This window comes from Nesoenas mayeri (genome assembly GCF_963082525.1).
Source record: "Nesoenas mayeri genome assembly, chromosome: 3".
NCBI classification, from domain to species: domain Eukaryota; kingdom Metazoa; phylum Chordata; class Aves; order Columbiformes; family Columbidae; genus Nesoenas; species Nesoenas mayeri.
The window spans coordinates 120,705,331-120,725,207 of record NC_137544.1 but is presented as its reverse complement, the minus strand read 5'-3'; the positions used below and the strand labels follow the sequence as shown (position 1 = coordinate 120,725,207).

The 19,877-nt window shown below is 52.2% G+C and overlaps 3 protein-coding genes across 5 annotated transcripts in view; 1 reads left to right on the top strand and 2 right to left on the bottom strand.

Annotated features, from left to right (window-relative positions):
- Window positions 1–3,297: 3,297 nt before the first annotated feature.
- LOC308039284 (toll-like receptor 2 type-1) lies at window positions 3,298–6,887 on the top strand (the record flags this gene model as incomplete). Its single annotated transcript, XM_080342479.1, has 2 exons — window positions 3,298–3,412; window positions 4,289–6,887. The coding sequence occupies exon 2, from the start codon at window positions 4,290–4,292 to the stop codon at window positions 6,885–6,887; it is 2,598 nt and encodes an 865-aa protein (XP_080198605.1). The 5' UTR covers window positions 3,298–3,412; window position 4,289.
- Window positions 6,888–9,151: 2,264 nt separating this feature from the next.
- On the bottom strand, window positions 9,152–10,738 carry GPR75 (G protein-coupled receptor 75; the record flags this gene model as incomplete). The annotated part of the gene is made up of 1 exon (XM_080341513.1): window positions 9,152–10,738. Exon 1 carries the CDS (start codon window positions 10,733–10,735, stop codon window positions 9,152–9,154), a length of 1,584 nt encoding a protein of 527 aa, XP_080197639.1. The 5' UTR covers window positions 10,736–10,738.
- Window positions 10,739–15,096: 4,358 nt separating this feature from the next.
- PSME4 (proteasome activator subunit 4) overlaps window positions 15,097–19,877 on the bottom strand; it is a 46,373-nt gene continuing 41,592 nt past the window's right edge. For all 3 annotated transcript variants that reach the window (XM_080341662.1, XM_080341663.1, XM_080341664.1), the window contains 4 exons: window positions 18,889–19,051; window positions 17,756–17,889; window positions 16,688–16,822; window positions 15,097–16,578 (listed from right to left, as the gene is read on the bottom strand). In XM_080341662.1, the coding sequence (XP_080197788.1) occupies window positions 16,688–16,822; window positions 17,756–17,889; window positions 18,889–19,051 (432 nt within the window). In that variant the 3' untranslated portion in view covers window positions 15,097–16,578. The remainder of the gene's footprint in view (window positions 16,579–16,687; window positions 16,823–17,755; window positions 17,890–18,888; window positions 19,052–19,877) is intronic.

The following is a 19,877-nucleotide window of genomic DNA, read 5'->3' as shown; positions in this document are numbered from 1 at the left end:
CTTGCACTTGCCGTTTGGCCCGCGTGTGACACGCTCTGCAATCAGCGTCGCCGTCATCGTTCGGGTATAAATTACCAACTCTGAAAAGGCAAAATAACCAAGATCCGGCTTCGAGGGAGGAGCTGAGCTGCCAGCAAAATGAACAAGTGAACCAACACCTCTCGCTCGGAGCCTCCAGCTGCCACTGCAATGCTTGTTCTTCTGCACAAGGGGTACCTCGGTTTTGCTGCTTGGAACTGCAGTAATATCCCAGTCCTGCGCCCTCTGTTACATCTCTCCCGGCCTGGGCTGCTTTCCAGGACTTTTTGGGGGACCAAATATTTGAAATGTTACTTTGAAAGAGTACCTGAAGCAGATTTCCATTATACTTCTAAAATAGGTAAGAAAACAGTGAGATAGTTACCACATGTTCGGCCCACGGCGTCGGTCCGTGTGTGGCTCTCGGATGTGAGCCCGCTCCCGTTCCTCTTTTCTAAAACCATTGTGCAAGGTGTAGGAATTTCACAACCAATGTCGGGAGGAAATCCGCCAACTATGTGGCATATGACTAGCTGAATATGGCCCAAAATACCAACTCGAACTGCTGGACTGTTGCAATAGGACCTGTTTTGTTGTCTCACGGTAGAAACCCAAACCAGCAGCAGCAGGATGATACAGTATTCAAATTCAAAGTCATTGTTCCTGGTTGAATCCTTATTTCTGATGCCTTAGCAATGTGACCGAGGACACTGGAAAAGGGGGAAGAGTCTTCTACCCAGATTTTTTCCCCCTCAGACTCCTTGTGCAGCCGTAGGTGGATAAGCAAAAAGTCACTTTAGTTTTAATCTGGTGAATACTCCCATTAAGGCTCTGGCAGGAGGCCAAGTGTCAGATCTGTGAAATCCTTTGTGATGGTTTTATTTGGCACAGAGTCTGCCCCGTACCTGCAGTTTAGACTCAGCCTTAGCGCTGGGCTGAGCGCCCAAGCCGCGGCTTTGATGCGGGTGCCGCGGTGCCAAACCTCGACATCTGCCCGGCCCGATCACCTCAAAAGGAAGAGAAACCGCAACACGCCGGAGCCCCGGGAGTGGTGACGAGCCCAGCGGAAAAGACAAGAATAGTTACTTTGGAGAGCGTCAAGAATCCCACTTCCCGCAGAGGAGGGAAGTGCCCGGGCAACAGGGAAGCGCAGCCCCTTTGAGTAAGCAGCCGCAGCACCTCCGTGTGCCACTCGTGCCAACTTTTCCCATTTTACGAGCAAACCGCGCTATTACCAAACCTGTGAAATCTGTACCCGGTTCCCTCAGCCTCTGCTTCCCTTTGCAGAGGCAGTGACGCGCTCACAGACATTCCCACCCTGTGGCCAAACTGCCCGCAAGCACAAAAATCCACAATATGCCTTTTAATTCCACCCTCTCCTGTCTCTTCCCAACCACCAGCTGACTGGGGAGAGAAGAACTGGGGGTGAGGGGAGCAGAAAGGACACATGAAATCCCAAAGGGTACGACAGCGCAAGTCAATACTGCTAGAAATAACTAAATCCAACGTAGGTTTATGTTCTAAAGCATTTTAATCTAAAATAAATGTGCGATTGAGAGTAATTTGCTGCTTCAACCCCCCCGCAGACAAGCCCTGGAGTGTGGGAACCTGTCGGTACCAAAAATGGGGAAAAAGGAGCCACTTCTGGTATGCAAAAGAACAGAAGTGAGGGGCTGCGGGTTGGCGCTGCTCTGCTTGGGCTGGTGACCAGGACCTCAAGCCGCTTTGCCTCGTCCTCAGCGCCGCTTCCACGCTCCTTTGACAATCAGCAACACGCAAAATAACGTGAAGGGCGGACGGCGAATTTGCAAAGGCACTGATAGCGTCGGCAATTAGTCACAGGGAATTACACCAAGGGAAAACAGATTTGGGAAAGTGAAAGGTGCTACTCTGATATTTACTTGTACAGGTTCCAAGAACGAGCTGGTTTAGGTCCCAAAGTGCAGGATTTGCCCGCACGGAAAGAACATGAGGAACAAGCACTTAGCAAACCCCCCAAATCAGCTGCACGGGGATGGGCAAAACTCACTGATGAGCTCCTCCTGCACAAGCCAAACCCTGTAGCCACAGCCGCACTCGCTCCTGCTACCGAACAGCGGAAAATCAATCCAGAATTTACTACCGGAGGTAAGAATCGTGCCATTATTGCGGTGTCTTCACTTACATTTCCGCTCAGACGCTCCTCAAGTACCGCAGCCACGGCTTCAGACAATAGCAGCTCATTCTGGAGCTCATTTTTAATTGCCATTTAAACTCACAAATCATTAGCTGCAAGAACAGATCAAAAAGCAGAGAATATGCTCCCCCACAACCACAGCCCTCATAATAAGAGTTAGGGGTTAGGGTTAGAATAAATGAATGCACAGGACGTGCTGGATGAAACAAACATGAGAACAGCTCCAGCACTGCATGTTGGTAGAATAACCATCCTTGTGCCAAATAATATTAACTTGGTGGCTTCCAGCTGTGATTTCCTCTCACAACCAGCCCATAAGACATGGTTTGGTGGCCCCGGTGCTGCATATATCGTACCTGCCCCATCTCCCCACAGCGAGGGCTTCAGGAGCAGCACAGCTCTGCTTGCATGAAGAATCATTGGGGAGAAATTCTCTCTACAGGGGGTCACCCCAGCTCGAAAGCAGGAGCGAGAATCCTTCCTGACGTGTCCAAAATGCTCTTAATTGTCTGTCTGTTGCACTAAAGCGAGTCAGGATCTGTTGAAAAACAGTGACTTGAGGGCAATTCTCAGAACCTGCCAGGGCAGGAAGTGCCCAGTCAGACCAGGGCGGTGGCACAAACAACCTGGGGGCTTCCAGCCCCCCAGGACGAGCGTCTGGGCTGCTGCAAGAGTTTCCAGTCACCGGCGGTTACAAAACACAGGAAAAAAAGAATCAATACCGGAAAAAATGGGGCAGACAGCAGCGCTCTACACCTTGTGCAATCTGCCGACTTCCTTCTGCCGCATCCCGAGCCGAAGTGGCTGCAGAGCGCATCTGGAAACGCAACACGGAGAAAATCCCCTGGTATTTTTTTCCCCTAAAGTGCACGAAAGTCTGATTGCTCAGCTGGCGGGGGCACATCTGGCACACAGGACCTTGTATCCACACACGGGAGACCAGCACAAAATCCTCCCCACCTAAGGAAATCACCCCAAACGTTGCGGGAATAAATGATTTTTCCCAGCCTGCGGCCGCGCTCGGTGCCTCCAGACCCACCCGTGGCACTCGGGTGGGCACGAAGCCACCGGACACATCCAAGCTCCAGCCGCTTTCCGCTGGGCGGTGGGAAGGGCGGAGGATTCCCCGGGCGGCTCCGGGGGCGGTCCCGCCTGCCCGGGGCTACAAGAGGCGACGGTGGCGGCCGCAGGTCCCGGCGGGAGCGGCGCGGAGAGCGGGTAGGATGGGGCGGCTGGGACGGAGCTGTGGGTCGGGGGACCCGCTCCCCGGGTTCCTGCGGGTGCTCGGGGGGGACGCGGGTCCTGGGGTCCCGGTCCGGGGGGTCTCGGGGTCCCTTCTCTTCAGTTAAACTTGACAGCCCCAGTCTGGGGCGGTAAAAGGGAGCATGGTGAGGGTAAAGGGGAGCTCACCTGCAGTTTTCAAGCCATAAATAAGAGACGCGGAGCAGGGAGGGAAGCGGTGATGGGCAGAGAGGAGCTGGGCAGCGAGCTCCAGCCACGGGGCAGCCCCAAAGGGAGCCGTGCGCGGCACTCACCTCTCCCGCCTCCCACACCCAACCTCAAAGCAAAGTTACTCCTTTTCCTCGCTCCAAAAGGCAAAGCTAAAGGGTCACTGGTCAACCCCTGGCAGAGCGAAGCGCCAAGGGGTTGACACGGAGCTGCCGCCGCGTTCCTCTGGGTTTGCAGCGCAGACTCACCGCTGGTCGCGCACCGGGGACGGAAAACCCAGCAGCGGTGTCAAAAGTGCGTTTGGGATGGTGCAAGGGGAAGATGCTGTTGCGAAGGCTGCTCAGGAACTGGGGGGAGGAATGGAGACAAAATACAGAAATACAGACTACTGAAAAATCATTCAGCTACAGTGATCTGAACTGAGGAGCACTTGCTTGCAAATGATTCTCCAACACCATCTTTTAGCATTGCCTCTTGAAAATAATAACGGAGCAAGACATTTTAAAATGTAGATAAAAATGAATTCGTAGGTACAACTAATTAAACAATTCCTGTGCTTGCAAGTAAACTAGGATTCTTCTTTTAAGGGTGCTTATTGGCATAGAGCATGTTACAACGATGGGTTTTTCCGTTTGATTTCTGCAGGATGAAGCCCCTGATTGGAAGCTTTCGTTTCTACTTCATTTCTTTCTTACTCAGCGGAGCAAAGGGGCTCCCAGCTCTGAGAACACCCACAGCCTCTGTCTCCCCCTCCTACACCTACTGCTATTTAAACCTCTCCTCTGTAGCAGAGGCACAAGCTCCCAAAACGGCCAGAGCTCTCAATTTCTCACATAACCTCATCAAGAAAATAACCAAGAGAGACTTGGAAGGTTTCGATGCGCTGGAAGTTCTAGACCTTTCCCACAACCAGATTCGGGACATCGAGCCTGGCGCGTTTGAGCGCCTGCCCAGCCTCCTGTCTGTGAACTTATCATTTAACGACAAGAACCTGCTTGCAGCGGCTCTGCCGCTCCCCCTGAAGCTCAACCGCGCTCGCGAGGCCGCGGGGGTTTTGCAGCTCTATGAGTATTTTGGCAGATCCGCGGAGGCCGCTCTGGAGCCTCCTGCGCCCGCCGAGGAGCGTCCGTCTGTCCCGAAGACCCTTCCCGCGAGGCTCAGACGGGGCACGGGGCGCGTCCCCCCCGGGGCGGAGGGGAACGTGGCGCCGTCTCCAAACGCCGATCCGTGCGCGGCGCCGGCGGGCGGGCGGCTGGACCTGTCGCACCGCGCGCTCTCCGAGGACGAGCTGGTGGCGATGCTGGATGAGGATCGCTGCCTGGCCCGGCTGGAGAGCATCCTGGAGCTCGACATGAGTCACAGCGGCCTGCAAATGGATCTTCTGTCGCTGTTCGCCCTGTTTCTGCCGATGAAAAACGTGCGCTCCATCGACGCCAGTTACAACAAATTAACAATGAACGTTCTAGACGCTTCGTCGTTCTGCAAGTTCCCTTCCAGCAAGCTTTTGTTTTTAAACATCAGCAACAACCCCATAAACAGCTTGGACACGCTGTGCGTCCCTTCAACCATCCAGGTCATCGATTTGTCCTTCACCAACATAAGCCAAATACCCCGCAATTTTGCTAAAAAAATGACTAACTTGGAACACATGTACGCTCAAGGAAACCACTTCATCTACACCGTGCGCCCAGAAACCCCGGAGGTGGCCGCAGACTTCCCCCCGGGAACCGTGCACATTAACGCCATTTCGCTTGTGAGGAACGAGGCCGGGACGCCCATCGAAAGCCTCCCCGGGAGAGTGAAACACCTGCAAATGTCCAGCTGCTCCATCGTGGAGCTGCCGGAATGGTTTGCCGGCACGATGCAAGAATTGTTATTCTTGGATCTCAGCAGCAACCGCATTTCCGCGCTCCCCGAGCTGCCCACCTCCCTGCGGCACCTCGACCTGAGCAACAGCGAGATTAAAGTCATACCCCCCCATTTTAAATCTGCCGCCAACTTAACGGTGTTTAATATTCAAAACAATAAAATCACGGACATGCATCCTGAGTATTTCCCGTTGACTTTAACGGAATGCGATATTAGTAAAAACAAGCTGACCGTGTTGTCGCTAACGGGTGCCCTGGAGAAACTCGAATACCTGAACGTTTCTGGAAACCTCATCAGCAGAGTGGAGCCCGCCGGCCGCCTTCCTGCCCTCGCCAACCTGGACAGCAGCCACAACCTCATCGCGGAGCTCCCCGATCACTTCGGGGAGTCCCTTCCCGCGCTGAAGTACTTCAATTTATCGGGGAACAAGATCTCGTTCCTCCAGCGCGGCTCCCTCCCGGTCTCCCTGCTCGAGTTGGACATCAGCAACAACGCCATCACCACCATCGTGGAGGACACTTTTGGCCCGCTGACCAGCCTGAGCGTCTTAACCGTCCAAGGCAAGCATTTCTTCTGCAACTGCGACCTGTACTGGTTTGTGAACGTCTACATGCGGCGCCCCGGGCTGCGGATCCGGGGCCGCGAGGCGCTGCGGTGCAGCTTCCCCCCGCGCCGGCGGGGCCGGCTGGTGGAGCGCAGCGACCTGACGCTGCTGCGCTGCTCGCTGGGCCTGCAGCTGGGCGTCACGGCCGGCGCGGCCGCGCTGCTGGCGCTGCTGCTCGCCGCGCTCTGCTGGCGCTTCCACGGGCTCTGGTACGTCCGCATGGGCTGGTACTGGTGCATGGCGAAGCGCCGGCAGTACGAGAAGCGGCCCGAGAACAAGCTCTTCGACGCCTTCGTTTCGTACAGCGAGCAAGACGCCGGCTGGACCAAGGAGTATCTGCTGGAGAAGCTGGAAGCCGACGGATTCAGGATATGTTACCACGAGAGGGACTTCAAACCGGGGCACCCTGTGCTCGGGAACATTTTTTACTGCATAGAGAACAGCCACAAGGTGCTTTTCGTCCTCTCTCCCAGCTTTGTGAACAGCTGCTGGTGTCAGTATGAGCTGTATTTCGCCGAGCACCGCGTCCTGAACGAAAACCAGGATTCCCTCATCATGATCGTGCTGGAGGAGCTGCCGGCCGACAGCGTGCCGCAGAGGTTCAGCAAGCTCAGGAAGCTGCTCAAGAGGAAAACCTACCTCAAGTGGAGCCCCCAGGAGCACAAACAGAAGATGTTCTGGCGCCAGCTGGAAGCCGTCTTGAAAACAACCAACGAGCCGCTGGTGCGAGCCGAAAACGGGTCCGCTCGGGACGCCTACGAGATGGAGTGAGAGACGGGACAACGCGCTAGGGAGGTCCGCGGGCAAATAAAAGCGTTTCCGTGCTTACCTGCTGCAAGGGCTGCTGTGTGCCGGGCGGCCGGAGCCGTTTGTGGCCTGCGCGTTATTCCCCATGATAAATAATCTGTTATGCCAAGGGCTGAGCCCGCGGCACTCACAAACAGCATTTTTCTCCCTGCAGCTATTCCTTGAAACGCTGTGCATGTCACCTGAAAGGAAGAACAGCTCAGGTCACACTGTGCGTTTGAGGTGATGGTAGCGAAAAGCGCCGTCGCTCCGAGGTGAGGGTGTAGTTCTGGTTCTGGTGTACGCGTAGAACACAACCTACGACAACAGCCAGGTTTAGTGAGAAAAGGTTAAAGCCTGACTTGCTGAAGGGATGCAATTGCAAATCCACGCGGCCGCATCGCTGCGTTTAAGTAACTGGTGGGGGAAATCAGACTAAAATGTTTAATAATTGCAGATTAAACTAAACAACTAGACAATAAAGAGCCAGCTTGCTGCGTCAGCCGCTGACGTTAACGAATTGGAGTGAGTTTTATACGCCACATAAAGGCAATAAAACCCCCTCCCACCCCAAAGCTGCTCCTGCACAAATGCTCGAAGCAAATTACTTTTGTGAACAAGGTGTGAGGGATTGAATGCTCTCCCGTGTGCTGAAACTCGGGCGATGCGCACCAAAAGCACAGCGGGAGTCGTACACACGCGCAGCAAAGCCCAGAACTAGCACCGCTTGCTGTTAAAACCAGTTCTAATGCACATCCTCCCATCCCTCCACCTCGCAGCTGCTGTTGGTTCTGCCCCACAGCCCCTCCATTGAAAGTGCAATTACTGCCCAGAACATCCAGGTCGAGACAAAATGTCACGTATTTTTCCTTCCAAACTAGAACCGTGTTACTCGTTTATAGGGAAAAACATCTGCGCAGAGAACAAAAAGACTTGCGGAAATAATTTCAGTTACACGTTTGTATTAGAAAGTTGTTCACATCCATTTTATTGCAAGAAAGCGGTCTTGGGTTATTCAAAATTAATTAAAATGAATTTGAAAAGATAGATGTGGCCTCTCACAGCAACAACTGTCAGGAATGCAAACGCTTCCGTTTCATAAGCAATTCCCACAATATACGACACAACACAAACCATCGGATTTATAAAAAACATATTTAACTTGTGTTATTTGCTCACGGCGCAGACCAACAGATGAAGTTCCTAAGTAACCAGGTTATTCATCTTTAAATCAAAGTGATGTTTGGCTTCTTAAGAAAAGCTCAAAACCTTGTAGTGCTCTTGTTAGGCGGTCGTTTAAAAACATTAGAGCTGTTCGTTCTGCCTGTCAGGGACATCGCGGCCAAACCCCATCCTGCTTTATACAACTCACGCAGCGAAAAGCAACCAGGACGCTCCTCTTTGCGTAACGGTTCACAAATCAGAACATTCCAGAGGCGACCACGCTACTAATAGTGTATCGGTGCTATAATATTGCAATACTCATCGTTATCCTCGGGTACAACCCACGGTTAGGTCTTGCACAGTTATTTCTACCAGATGTCAAATACTTCTCCAAATAGATGATTTTTGGATGTGTAACGCCATCGATGCTTAAATGCACACTGGAAATGAACACGTTTACTTCAGAGGCTGACGAGAGCGCCGGGACACTTCTCAGAAGCGGCACCACAACACTTTGTAAAACGCTTTGTCCAGCTTAGGAAGCCAGGGCTGAAATCCTCGACCTCGGCTCAAGTTCATGCAAGTGTCGCCATCTACCTCAACAGAACCAGGATTTCACCCTGCAAACAAAAGGGACTTTTGTTATTGCTACCAGCGGTTCGTTCAGCCTTCTGCAAGCCAAGAGGTTAAACGTAAGCGTTGTAATACCAACCATCCTCCTAATTCTCCCTTCTCGGAAACACAGCAAATACGCAATTTAACAGGTAATACTTGTGGCAGAACCTCAGATGGTTCTCCGAGACACTCTGCCTCATAGTGCTTACCGGTTTTCACTTGTCCAGCAGCAAAATTTAGCAATAAAAACATCCTCACGTAACAATTCTAAATACAAACTGAAAACACCACCGTTTTTGACGTGCCAAAGAAATACAAGAATATCCCAGCGTTCACTTCAAATGCGAATAGCTGGATATTGACCTTAGCGGCATTTCTTAACGTGGCAGCAGTTCCGCGTCGCTGAGTTCAGAGTTATGACCCAGCGCAGGGGACGCTCCGGAGCGGCCGGAGCGGAGCGCTGTGCGCGGTCACACCGAGGGCACCGGGATCGGCCTGGCGTGGCGGTCGCGGCCCAGCTCGCCCGCGGTGTGATAGTGCATGGCGATGTAGGACTTGGCAAAGCCGAAGGTGGAGTTCCCGGGCTGCAGGCTGTTGGGGGTGCTGACCTCCTGGGACGGGCTGCTGTTGTAGATGCTGTAATAGGGCTCGATGCGGGTGTTCATGGGGGTCGAGCTGCTCTGCGCGTAGTGCTGGTGCCCCACGGACGCCTTGGGGCTCAGCACGCTCTCCTTGGAGTGACTCAGGCCACAGCCTTGGTCCACCAGCTTCTTCTGAGGTTTCGGAGACAACATGTAAGCTGAATTGGTCTCGTGGTGGGACGACTTGTTCCTGTTGACTTCCAAGCTGCCTTTGCCCATGGCCCGCAGCCTCGTCTTCTGCTTGCAGCAGAAAAAGACGAGGGCCACGTACTGCAGGCACCAGAGGACCCGCCGCCGAAGTCCGGCGCTGTTGCGGGAATATATAAAAGGATTTAATCCAGATTTGAAAAAGATGAGGGTAAACCCACAGAGCTCGAACTGGTAGAGAACAAAGCCGCCGCTGCTGCACAGCACGTCCTGCACCAAGGAGACGCCCAGGGGCAGGCAGCAGACCAGGACGGACAGCACGATGACCACGCACGTCACCACGGCCCTGGAGTCCTTGCCCGCGGACAGGTTGACGGCCGACACGAGCGGGAGCTGCGCGGCGGGCGGCGCGGGGCCGGGGTGCTTGGCGTGGCCGTGCGGCGGCTTGCCGCAGCTCTGGTTGCGGTACAGGGCGGGCACGGCCTCCCCGGGCACCGCGAAGGGCTGCGGTCTGGACGCGTCCACGGCCACCGCGGGCGGGCGCCGCCGCGCCCGGGCGTTCCTGCGCAGGGCCTGCGCGATCATCACGTAGGAGACGGACACCACGGCCACGCAGCAGATGAAGTCGGTGACGTAGAGGTAGAGGATGATCTTGCCCTCGCCGCCGGCCAGGCTGGACATGGGCAGGCAGAGGCGCGAGCTGCGGGTCTGGAGGGTGGCCAAGGTGGCCAGGGTGAAGCTGGTGGCCCAGAGGAGCAGGGTGAGCAGCAGCGTGCAGGGGAAGGAGGCGGCGCGGTGCGGCTGCCTCCCCAGCACCATGCGCAGCCGGTGCAGCGCGATGACCGCCACCGTCTTCAGAGACATGATGATGAAGCCGGAGCTGGTGAGGTGGAAGGTGAAGCAGAAGGCGCCCGGGATGTCGCGGGCCGAGCCGAAGAAGAGGATGAAGGCGAACATGGGGGCGGCCACGCCGCAGATGAAGAGGTCGCAGAAGGAGAGGTTGAGGATCATGAAGTCGAAGTTGGTCCTGAATTTCCTGAGGGCCGGGTCGAAGAAGGACAGCAGCACGATGAGGTTGCCGTAGGAGCCCAGGCAGAAGACGGGCGCCAGCAGGGAGGCGCAGGCCGCCACGGTGGCTCCGTGCGTCCCCGAGCGCAGCTCCGCGCCGCCGCTGCCGCTGCCGCTCCCGTTCCCGCCCGGCGGCAGCAGCGAGGGCCCGGGGGGCTCCTCCTCGCCCCCCGCCGGCAGCGGCCCCGCCGCCTCCATCCCCGCCCGCTCAGCGCGGCCGCGGCCGGGGCGGGCCCAGCCGGGGGCGGGCGGCACGCACGGGCCCGCGGGGCTGCCCCGCCTGGCGCCGCCCGCCCGCCATGGCCGCCCGGCCCGGCCGCTCCGGCCCCCGCCCGCTCCGCGATGCGCGTCGGAAAAGGGCCGATCCAGGCCGGGCCGCCGCGGGGCTGCGGGGCCCGGGCCGCCGGCTGCGCGGCCGCAGGGACGGGGCTGCAGCCCCCGGGAGCGCCGGTGCGGCCGCCGGGCAAGAGCTGCGGGGAGACGGCGTGTGCGGGGACACACGGACAGCGCGGACACACAGCCGGACAGCGCGGACACACGGCACTGAGACCCTCGGTAAGGGCACACGGACAGACACGCGGCACTGAGACCCTCAGTGAGGACACACGGACAGACACACGGACAGACACACGGACAGACACACGGACAGACACACGGACAGACACACGGACAGACACACGGCACTGAGACCCTCGGTGAGGACACACGGACAGACACACGGACAGACACACGGACAGACACACGGGACTGAGACCCTCGGTGAGGACACACGGACAGACACACGGACAGACACACGGCACTGAGACCCTCGGTGAGGACACACGGACAGACACACGGACAGACACACGGCACTGAGACCCTCGGTAAGGACACACGGACAGACACACGGACAGACACACGGACAGACACACGGCACTGAGACCCTCGGTAAGGACACACGGACAGACACACAGACAGACAGACACACGGCACTGAGACCCTCGGTAAGGACACACAGACAGACACACAGACAGACACACGGCACTGAGACCCTCGGTAAGGACACACGGACAGACACACGGACAGACACACGGACAGACACACGGACAGACACACGGACAGACACACGGACAGACACACGGCACTGAGACCCTCGGTAAGGACACACGGACAGACACACGGCACTGAGACCCTCGGTAAGGACACACGGACAGACACACGGCACTGAGACACGGACAGACACACGGACAGACACACGGCACTGAGACCCTCGGTAAGGACACACGGACAGACACACAGACACACGGCATTGAGACTCTCGGTAAGGACACACGGACAGACACACGGACAGACACACGGCACTGAGACCCTCGGTAAGGACACACAGACAGACACACGGACAGACACACGGACAGACACACGGACAGACACACGGACAGACACACGGACAGACACACGGCACTGAGACCCTCGGTAAGGACGCACAGACAGACACACAGACAGACACACAGACAGACACACAGACAGACACACAGACAGACACACGGCACTGAGACCCTCGGTAAGGACACACGGACAGACACACAGACAGACACACGGACAGACACACAGACAGACACACAGACAGACACACAGACAGACACACTGACAGACACACGGACAGACACACGGACAGACACACGGACAGACACACGGCACTGAGACCCTCGGTAAGGACACACGGACAGACACACGGACAGACACACGGACAGACACACGGACAGACACACGGACAGACACACGGACAGACACACGGACAGACAGACACACGGCACTGAGACCCTCGGTAAGGACACACAGACAGACACACGGCACTGAGACCCTCGGTAAGGACACACAGACAGACACACAGACAGACACACAGACAGACACACAGACAGACACACGGCACTGAGACCCTCGGTAAGGACACACAGACAGACACACAGACAGACACACAGACAGACACACAGACAGACACACAGACAGACACACAGACAGACACACAGACAGACACACAGACACACGGCACTGAGGCCCTCGGTAAGGACACACGGACAGACACACAGACACACAGACAGACACACAGACAGACACACAGACAGACACACAGACACACGGCACTGAGGCCCTCGGTAAGGACACACGGACAGACACACAGACACACAGACAGACACACAGACAGACACACAGACAGACACACAGACAGACACACGGCACTGAGGCCCTCGGTAAGGACACACGGACAGACACACAGACAGACACACAGACAGACACACAGACAGACACACAGACAGACACACAGACAGACACACAGACAGACACACGGCACTGAGACCCTCGGTAAGGACACACGGACAGCACTGACAGACACACGGCACTGAGACCCTCGGTAAGGACACACAGACAGCACTGACAGACACACGGCACTGAGACCCTCGGTAAGGACACACGGACAGCACTGACAGACACACGGCACTGAGACCCTCGGTAAGGACACACGGACAGACACACGGCACTGAGACCCTCAGTGAGGACACACGGACAGACACACGGCACTGAGACCCTCGGTAAGGACACACAGACAGACACACGGCACTGAGACCCTCAGTGAGGACACACGGACAGACACACGGCACTGAGACCCTCAGTAAGGACACACCGACAACGCAGACACACGGCACTGAGACCCTCGGTAAGGACACACGGACAGACACACGGCACTGAGACCCTCAGTGAGGACACACAGACAGACACGCGGCACTGAGACCCTCGGTGAGGCCACACAGACAGACACACGGCACTGAGACCCTCAGCGAGGACACACGGACAGACACACGGCACTGAGACCCTCGGTGAGGCCACACAGACAGACACACGGCACTGAGACCCTCAGTGAGGACACACCGACAACGCAGACACACGGCACTGAGACCCTCGGTAAGGACACATGGACAGACACACGGCACTGAGACCCTCAGTGAGGACACACAGACAGACACGCGGCACTGAGACCCTCGGTGAGGCCACACAGACAGACACACGGCACTGAGACCCTCAGCGAGGACACACGGACAGACACACGGCACTGAGACCCTCGGTGAGGCCACACAGACAGACACACGGCACTGAGACCCTCAGCGAGGACACACGGACAGACACACGGCACTGAGACCCTCGGTGAGGACACACGGACAGACACACGGCACTGAGACCCTCGGTGAGGACACAGACCGCGACTGACAGTCACAACCCCTGTTTGCAGTTGTGCAAACCCCCTGTGCAGCCGCACCAGCCTGCACCGTGCAAAGCGCTGGAGCAGCACACACTTGGGGTTTAATCCCTTTTTTCCTACAGTTTCTCCCACGTCTCTCCGAATGGAGAGGTACCAAGTCAACAGCCGAGCACTCGGGGCTTTGAGGCCCCAAACACCTGCCCCAGGCCAAATCCTGACAATCGGCAACACCGAAGGCAGAGTTTTGCACGCTGCACCTTCTCTGCAAAGCCCTTTGGGTTTGCTTGTTCGCACGCAGCAGCACAGGAGCCAGGGGACGAGCTCACACAAACCAGATCGCCATGGGAACACAACACTGCACAACCCCTTTGGCACAGCACCTACCCCTGTCCTGAACAACAGCCGGAGTTTGGGGAAGAAATCAGTCTCAGTTTTGTAAAGCAAGAATAACAACCGCAACAACTTGTGCAGCACAAGGCCCTAGGATGTTAACTCTTTCTTTGCAGCACTCTCAAGCCTTTCCTTTAATTCATTAAAAAACCCAGTGCTCTGAAGTACCATCCAGCTTCTCAAATATTGTTCAGTCTTGGAGTTCCTACTGCATAAGGAGAAATTGTGTTCCCAAGATGTTTTTCTACAACAGTGTGAAGTTTTGATGATATTTACCACACAAGTAGCCATCAAGTTGCAGTATTTGATGAAAAACTTAAAATTCCTACCTTCTCAGCATAGGAAACTAATACTGGATCCTATAAGCAGCTGCCCTTAGTGTAGGCAAAACAGCACATACAATATCAGCGTAGGAAACTAATACTGGATCCTATACGTAGCTGCCCTTAGTGTAGGCAAAACAGCACATACAATATCAGCATAGGAAACTAATACTGGATCCTATAAGCAGCTGCCCTTAGTGTAGGCAAAACAGCACATACAATATCAGCTCCATCAGGTAACCAGCCAACACATCCTTTGAAGATGATTCTTCGCAGCAAACGCTTGCCATTAAGTTCTTTTTTCTTTAATTCTATCAGCAAAAATCAAACTTCAAACTAGTTTTTGCAACTTTAAGTGTACTTCTCAGAAGTTAATAAGGTTTTTGACAAGTCTAACCAGGTACAAGATACTTTTATGTAAATATAAAAGGTGGTTTCCCAACCATTAGAACTACATCTTTAATTAATCCTCAGTGCTGCCTTAACCCGCTGCCAAATCCCACAAACATGCCTCATACAAAAAGCACAGTAAACCACCCTGAGTGATATGCTCTAAAGGAGAAATTCCCGCTTTAGAAACACCCAAAAAATGCAGATGTTACAAACAGTCCATTTATTGGGTCTTCAACTACGTACACAATCGAAATAATAATTTTGGCACTACGCTATACAGTGGTTACACGTGTGCGCTGCCACTCGTTACATACCGCAGCGGGACATGGCTGTGCTTGGAATGGCTCACACTCGGCGCCTACATGGCTCCCGTGGGGCAGTGCTCCTGCAGGATCGCGTGGAAGCTTGAAACACACACCACTGGATGAGTTATTCCAATGTACCTCACATCCTATGAGCTAATCACACCGGAATATGTGATGTCAGCCTTTAGAGATGGCCACAAGTGTTGCGTTAAAATCTGAAGGAGACATAGTAATAATGAGATACGAGAAAACCAAAGCAAAACTTCCGCCTTTCGGACACAGAGAGATATTCTGTTAAAGAAAAATAATTTAAAAAACTAATAATGGCATTTGATTTGATACAAAAGCCAGAACTACTACCGTATTAACATCTAAGTATGAATCTTTACAAATTAATCTCACAATGGTGTTATGTAAAAGGTTGCAAACTGTACAATGTCTCGTCAATGCAATGCCTCTACAATTTATACAGTCTTTTACAACTATGTAACACATATTAAACGTCATTAAATAGCCAATAGATACCAGTCTCTGAACAAAGCTGCAGGCAAAACAACGCAGAGCTCCCACGATCTTCAAACAGCGACAGCCTGCATGAGAGCGTGCTGTTAAAGAGCCAGCCACTCAGTGCCTTTTCACACTTGTGCATACGTTTCATTCCGTGGATTCAACCATCACTCGATAGTCCATAATTTGATAGCTGTGGGCTCTAATTATGTGGAAACACCCATAGTCTTTCACCCTTAAAAATACGCAGATAATCAGAGATTTTTTATTCCACGCGTGGTCAAGCTGTCTATGAAGACCTGGCCAGGCAGCAAGAGCTTTCCCTCCCCGCGCTTTGTCCTGCCCAGAGATCAGCAGCTATTTACATGTTGATGAGGAAGATACAAAAAGGCAACCCTGCCCTGAGGTGGACCGGATGATACAGAGCCCGACGGGCGCTCAGATCCAAGTACTGAAAAATAAACTCTGAGAGAGGTTCCTGGTGCGCACGCTGACCAGGAGACAAGTTGCATCGGCAGAACTGGAGAGCTTCACTGAGAACATTCCGGTTTGCAGCACGCGTTGGGGCTGCACGACTCATGTCGAACAGCTGGGAAGGAGGGTCAGGAAAAGAGGGTGAGAAATGTGCAGGGTAAGTCGCGGTGTGCGTGAAAGCAGGAACGAGACTGGTGTGTGGTGCAGGCCAGGGCCAAGGGGCTCGTGACAAACCCACGGCTGCTCCCGGGGAGGTGAAGTTCTTTTTGAATAGAACCAGGTCTTTAAGTTTGTATTTAAAAGTGGTTTTGATTAGGCATCAGTATTCCCAACGCAAAGTTTTCTACGCGATACATTTCTTTGAGCTTCCTTTATTGTGCAGAAGTGTTCCTACAGCCTCGTTTTTCCAGGAGAAACCTGAAAAGAAAGAAGACAGAATTCAAAATAAATGACTGCCTCGTGGTGTAGGCATTTCCTAAGCCCAATGTTGGTGTCAATGGATGTCAAACCAAATCATCTTACCTACCTATGCATAGTAGCAGGGGGACACCAAGAGGTCGGTCAGCACGAGCAGCTGGTCGTCCGTGAACTGCTGTTTGTGCTCCTGCCAGTTGTCGTGGTGGGTCCTCCGGAAATTCGACAGCGTCTTTTTCACAGTCATCTGCACGGCAGACAATCAGTATTGATCTCTATCACTTATGGATTTAAGTTCCGTGGCAAAATAAACGTTGAATATAATAAAAGTATTGCTGAGTAGAGCGTAGTGTTTGAGCAGTTACAAAGGTTCTGCAGAATTCAGCCCAGTTCCCCAGTGTTCTGAGTTTTATGAGTCTAGTTAAAGGCTTTTGACTAGTGTCAGGACTGCAACATTCTTATAAAAAGGATCCTTTGACCTACAATTTGAGTGTGAAAGAGTTAATAGATTCTTATAAAGTGTAAGTGCAATGCTTTCCCCCTCTTCCTTTGCCTTATTTCAAACCAATGGTTTGAGTCTCAAAGAGCGAGGAATAGTGCACGTAAAGTGCACACAAGAAACAAATCAGAGAAAAACTATCTTCTGATATAAAAATACTTAAGATTATTATCATATTAACAAAAGAGAAGTGCAATCAGTTCATTTCCTTGATTCAGTCCAGCACACCATAGCCAAATGTTTGTACATGTAAGGAATTCTTGAGCCAGAAGCTCACTGCTCTGGTTAACACAGCAAAGCTCAACAAAACTGATCAGACAGAGGTAAAAAAACCCCAGGGAGTTAAAGGCAACTATTTGAATTAAAAGCTTGTTTCTACGGCTGCTTATAAAACCTTGTTTTAAAAATGAGTGATTTTTTTGGTTCAGGTTGGTGTTTTCTAGAATGGCGTGCACAAAAGTGACATTTTTAATGGTATAATTGTTGCAGCTTTCCGTTTATGCTTTAAATTCAAAAGCAAGAACAGAACTACCAAACAAAATACTTAAAAACAGTTTGTGACTTAAAATGTATGTGGAACCATTTAATAAAAAGCAGCAAGTTTCTTAATAGCTTCCTATTTATTTCTAGGAAAGGGGAACGGAGTCGAGCGTATTCTAGAAGTGCTGTAAGTATTCCTACCTCGATGGGCTGCGGATCGTTGAGGTGGGCGCTGAGGTCCATGAGCAGCTGTGGCATCCAGGTGGGGACGTCGTAGGGGCTGGACAGGATGCAGGCGCTGAGCCCCAGCACACCCGCGTGGCGCTTCACCAGATCTGCAATTACACGACGTTCATTGACATCTGCGGGGTCAATGACCTCGTCTAAGACGTTCCTGCACCACACAGCCAAAATTCAAACTGGTTCTCAGGGAAAACACGGCTATTTTAACTGATGGGAGTGACTGATGAGTCTATATATTACACGAGGTGATCTAATTAGGATAACGTACTGATCCTAATCTTGAGTTTTGACCCTGAATTAAAACCAACCAACTACCCAGCTCTGCCACAGTAGGGAGAGCTCTACCTTCTACAGACCGTTTAGTCAAATTAATTCGCACGAGTGTATGGATCTCAAAACTGCTTTTGCTTTCTTACACAGAATCATAAATTCAGGCAGTGATTTCTATTTTTCATTTCTAATGCCAGAATATGTAAAAAAAATAACCTGCTGTATACTTTATAAACCTTTCAAATGAGCTTCCTTCTCTAAGAATATTTCTCTTGGTGAACAGCTCACGAACTACATCTCCACTGTTTCCTATTTCTGCATGGAGAATGTTTTCTCAAATACCAAACTATCTGACAATATGGAAATCCGGCCCTTCTGGGTCAAAGGAAAGTAATAAACTAGTTCCACATGGAAATACATAATAAAAAAGCTTTTTTTTTTTCTATAGTAGTGTATTCTTATTCATGATCTTTTGAGGTCCCTTCTAATCCCTAACGTTCTGTGATTTACTCTGTAAATTAAATTCTCGAAGCACTTAACAAGGATTAGGATCTGCACTGCATACACGAACAATCATGTACATCAGGACAAGTCGTTTGCCATTAAGGTTTATAAATGCTTAGGGAGAAAATCCTTTGCGTGGGCAACAGGCCCCATGTTTCTCTGGGTCTATGTTCATTTTCTAAACACCGCTTGACCATAGAACAAATCCTATTCCATTCAGAGCACTTGCAGAATAAACATTTATGTGTAGCACAAAATACTCCTTGCTAACCCGCTACCAACACCCAGGGTTTTAGTGTCCAAAGCAATTTCCTTACCACCAGAAGGAATGGTATCCACGGCAGAGCCCACGTCTCGCTTCCTCTTCTTGGGCAAGCTCATCTTGCAGAGCTGCTCGAAGTGGGTCTGCATGGGCGCGTCCATGGCCAGGAAGCTGCACTGCAGGAGCCCGCTCAGCGTGGTCGCTGCCATCTCCCGCACCTGGGGCACACACAGCACAACCACGATTACTCAGCACATACACTGCGACAAACAGGTATTCACGCTGGTACTACCCTGTTAAGCACACCCAGCAAGGCCGAGTTACCAAACTCTGCCCAAGAAAAGTCTTTAAAATATCCTCTTATCTCACAGATCATAAACTACTAGTAGCATATTTACAAATTAATAAAGATGGTTCTACTGTAACATAAAACTACCTGCACATAATTTGTCATAAAGCGACCGACTACTCAGGCTAATAAGGTAATTTAACTCTGTCGCCAAGACATATATCACAATTAGCTTTAGGAAGTTTTAAACCAGACTTTGGACGAGAACAAGATGCGCCACCCCAAATAATCAACTCACTTTACAAAATTTGTAATAGCCTCTGTAGTAACATCAGTTTTACCAAGAAGAAAGTATACTTTATTCAAAAGCATTTTGTTTTCTCCCTCAAATGTATGTGGACATTTGAGCTTTGCCAAGGCAGAAGGTGAGTTCTTGAGACAGAGCTGACTGTGTTCTACCCCCAGCACAAGAATTCTTTGAGAGACACAACAGACATGGGATTAAAAACTAACTTCTGTGCTTCATGGGCAACAATTCAGTGCTATCACACTCCAGCATTATTTACTTTGTTGTCCTGAGTTCCAGTTCCTTTCACTACATGAATAAAGACAAGAACAGCCACAGCACATTGTTAGTGGATTACAAGTAGAGAGAATTCAATCATTAGCTTTTAAAAGCAAGTATAACCCATCAGCTTTACTAATCTATCTCATCTACTCAAATCTTCCCAAACCATCAAGTTACAGAGCTATAA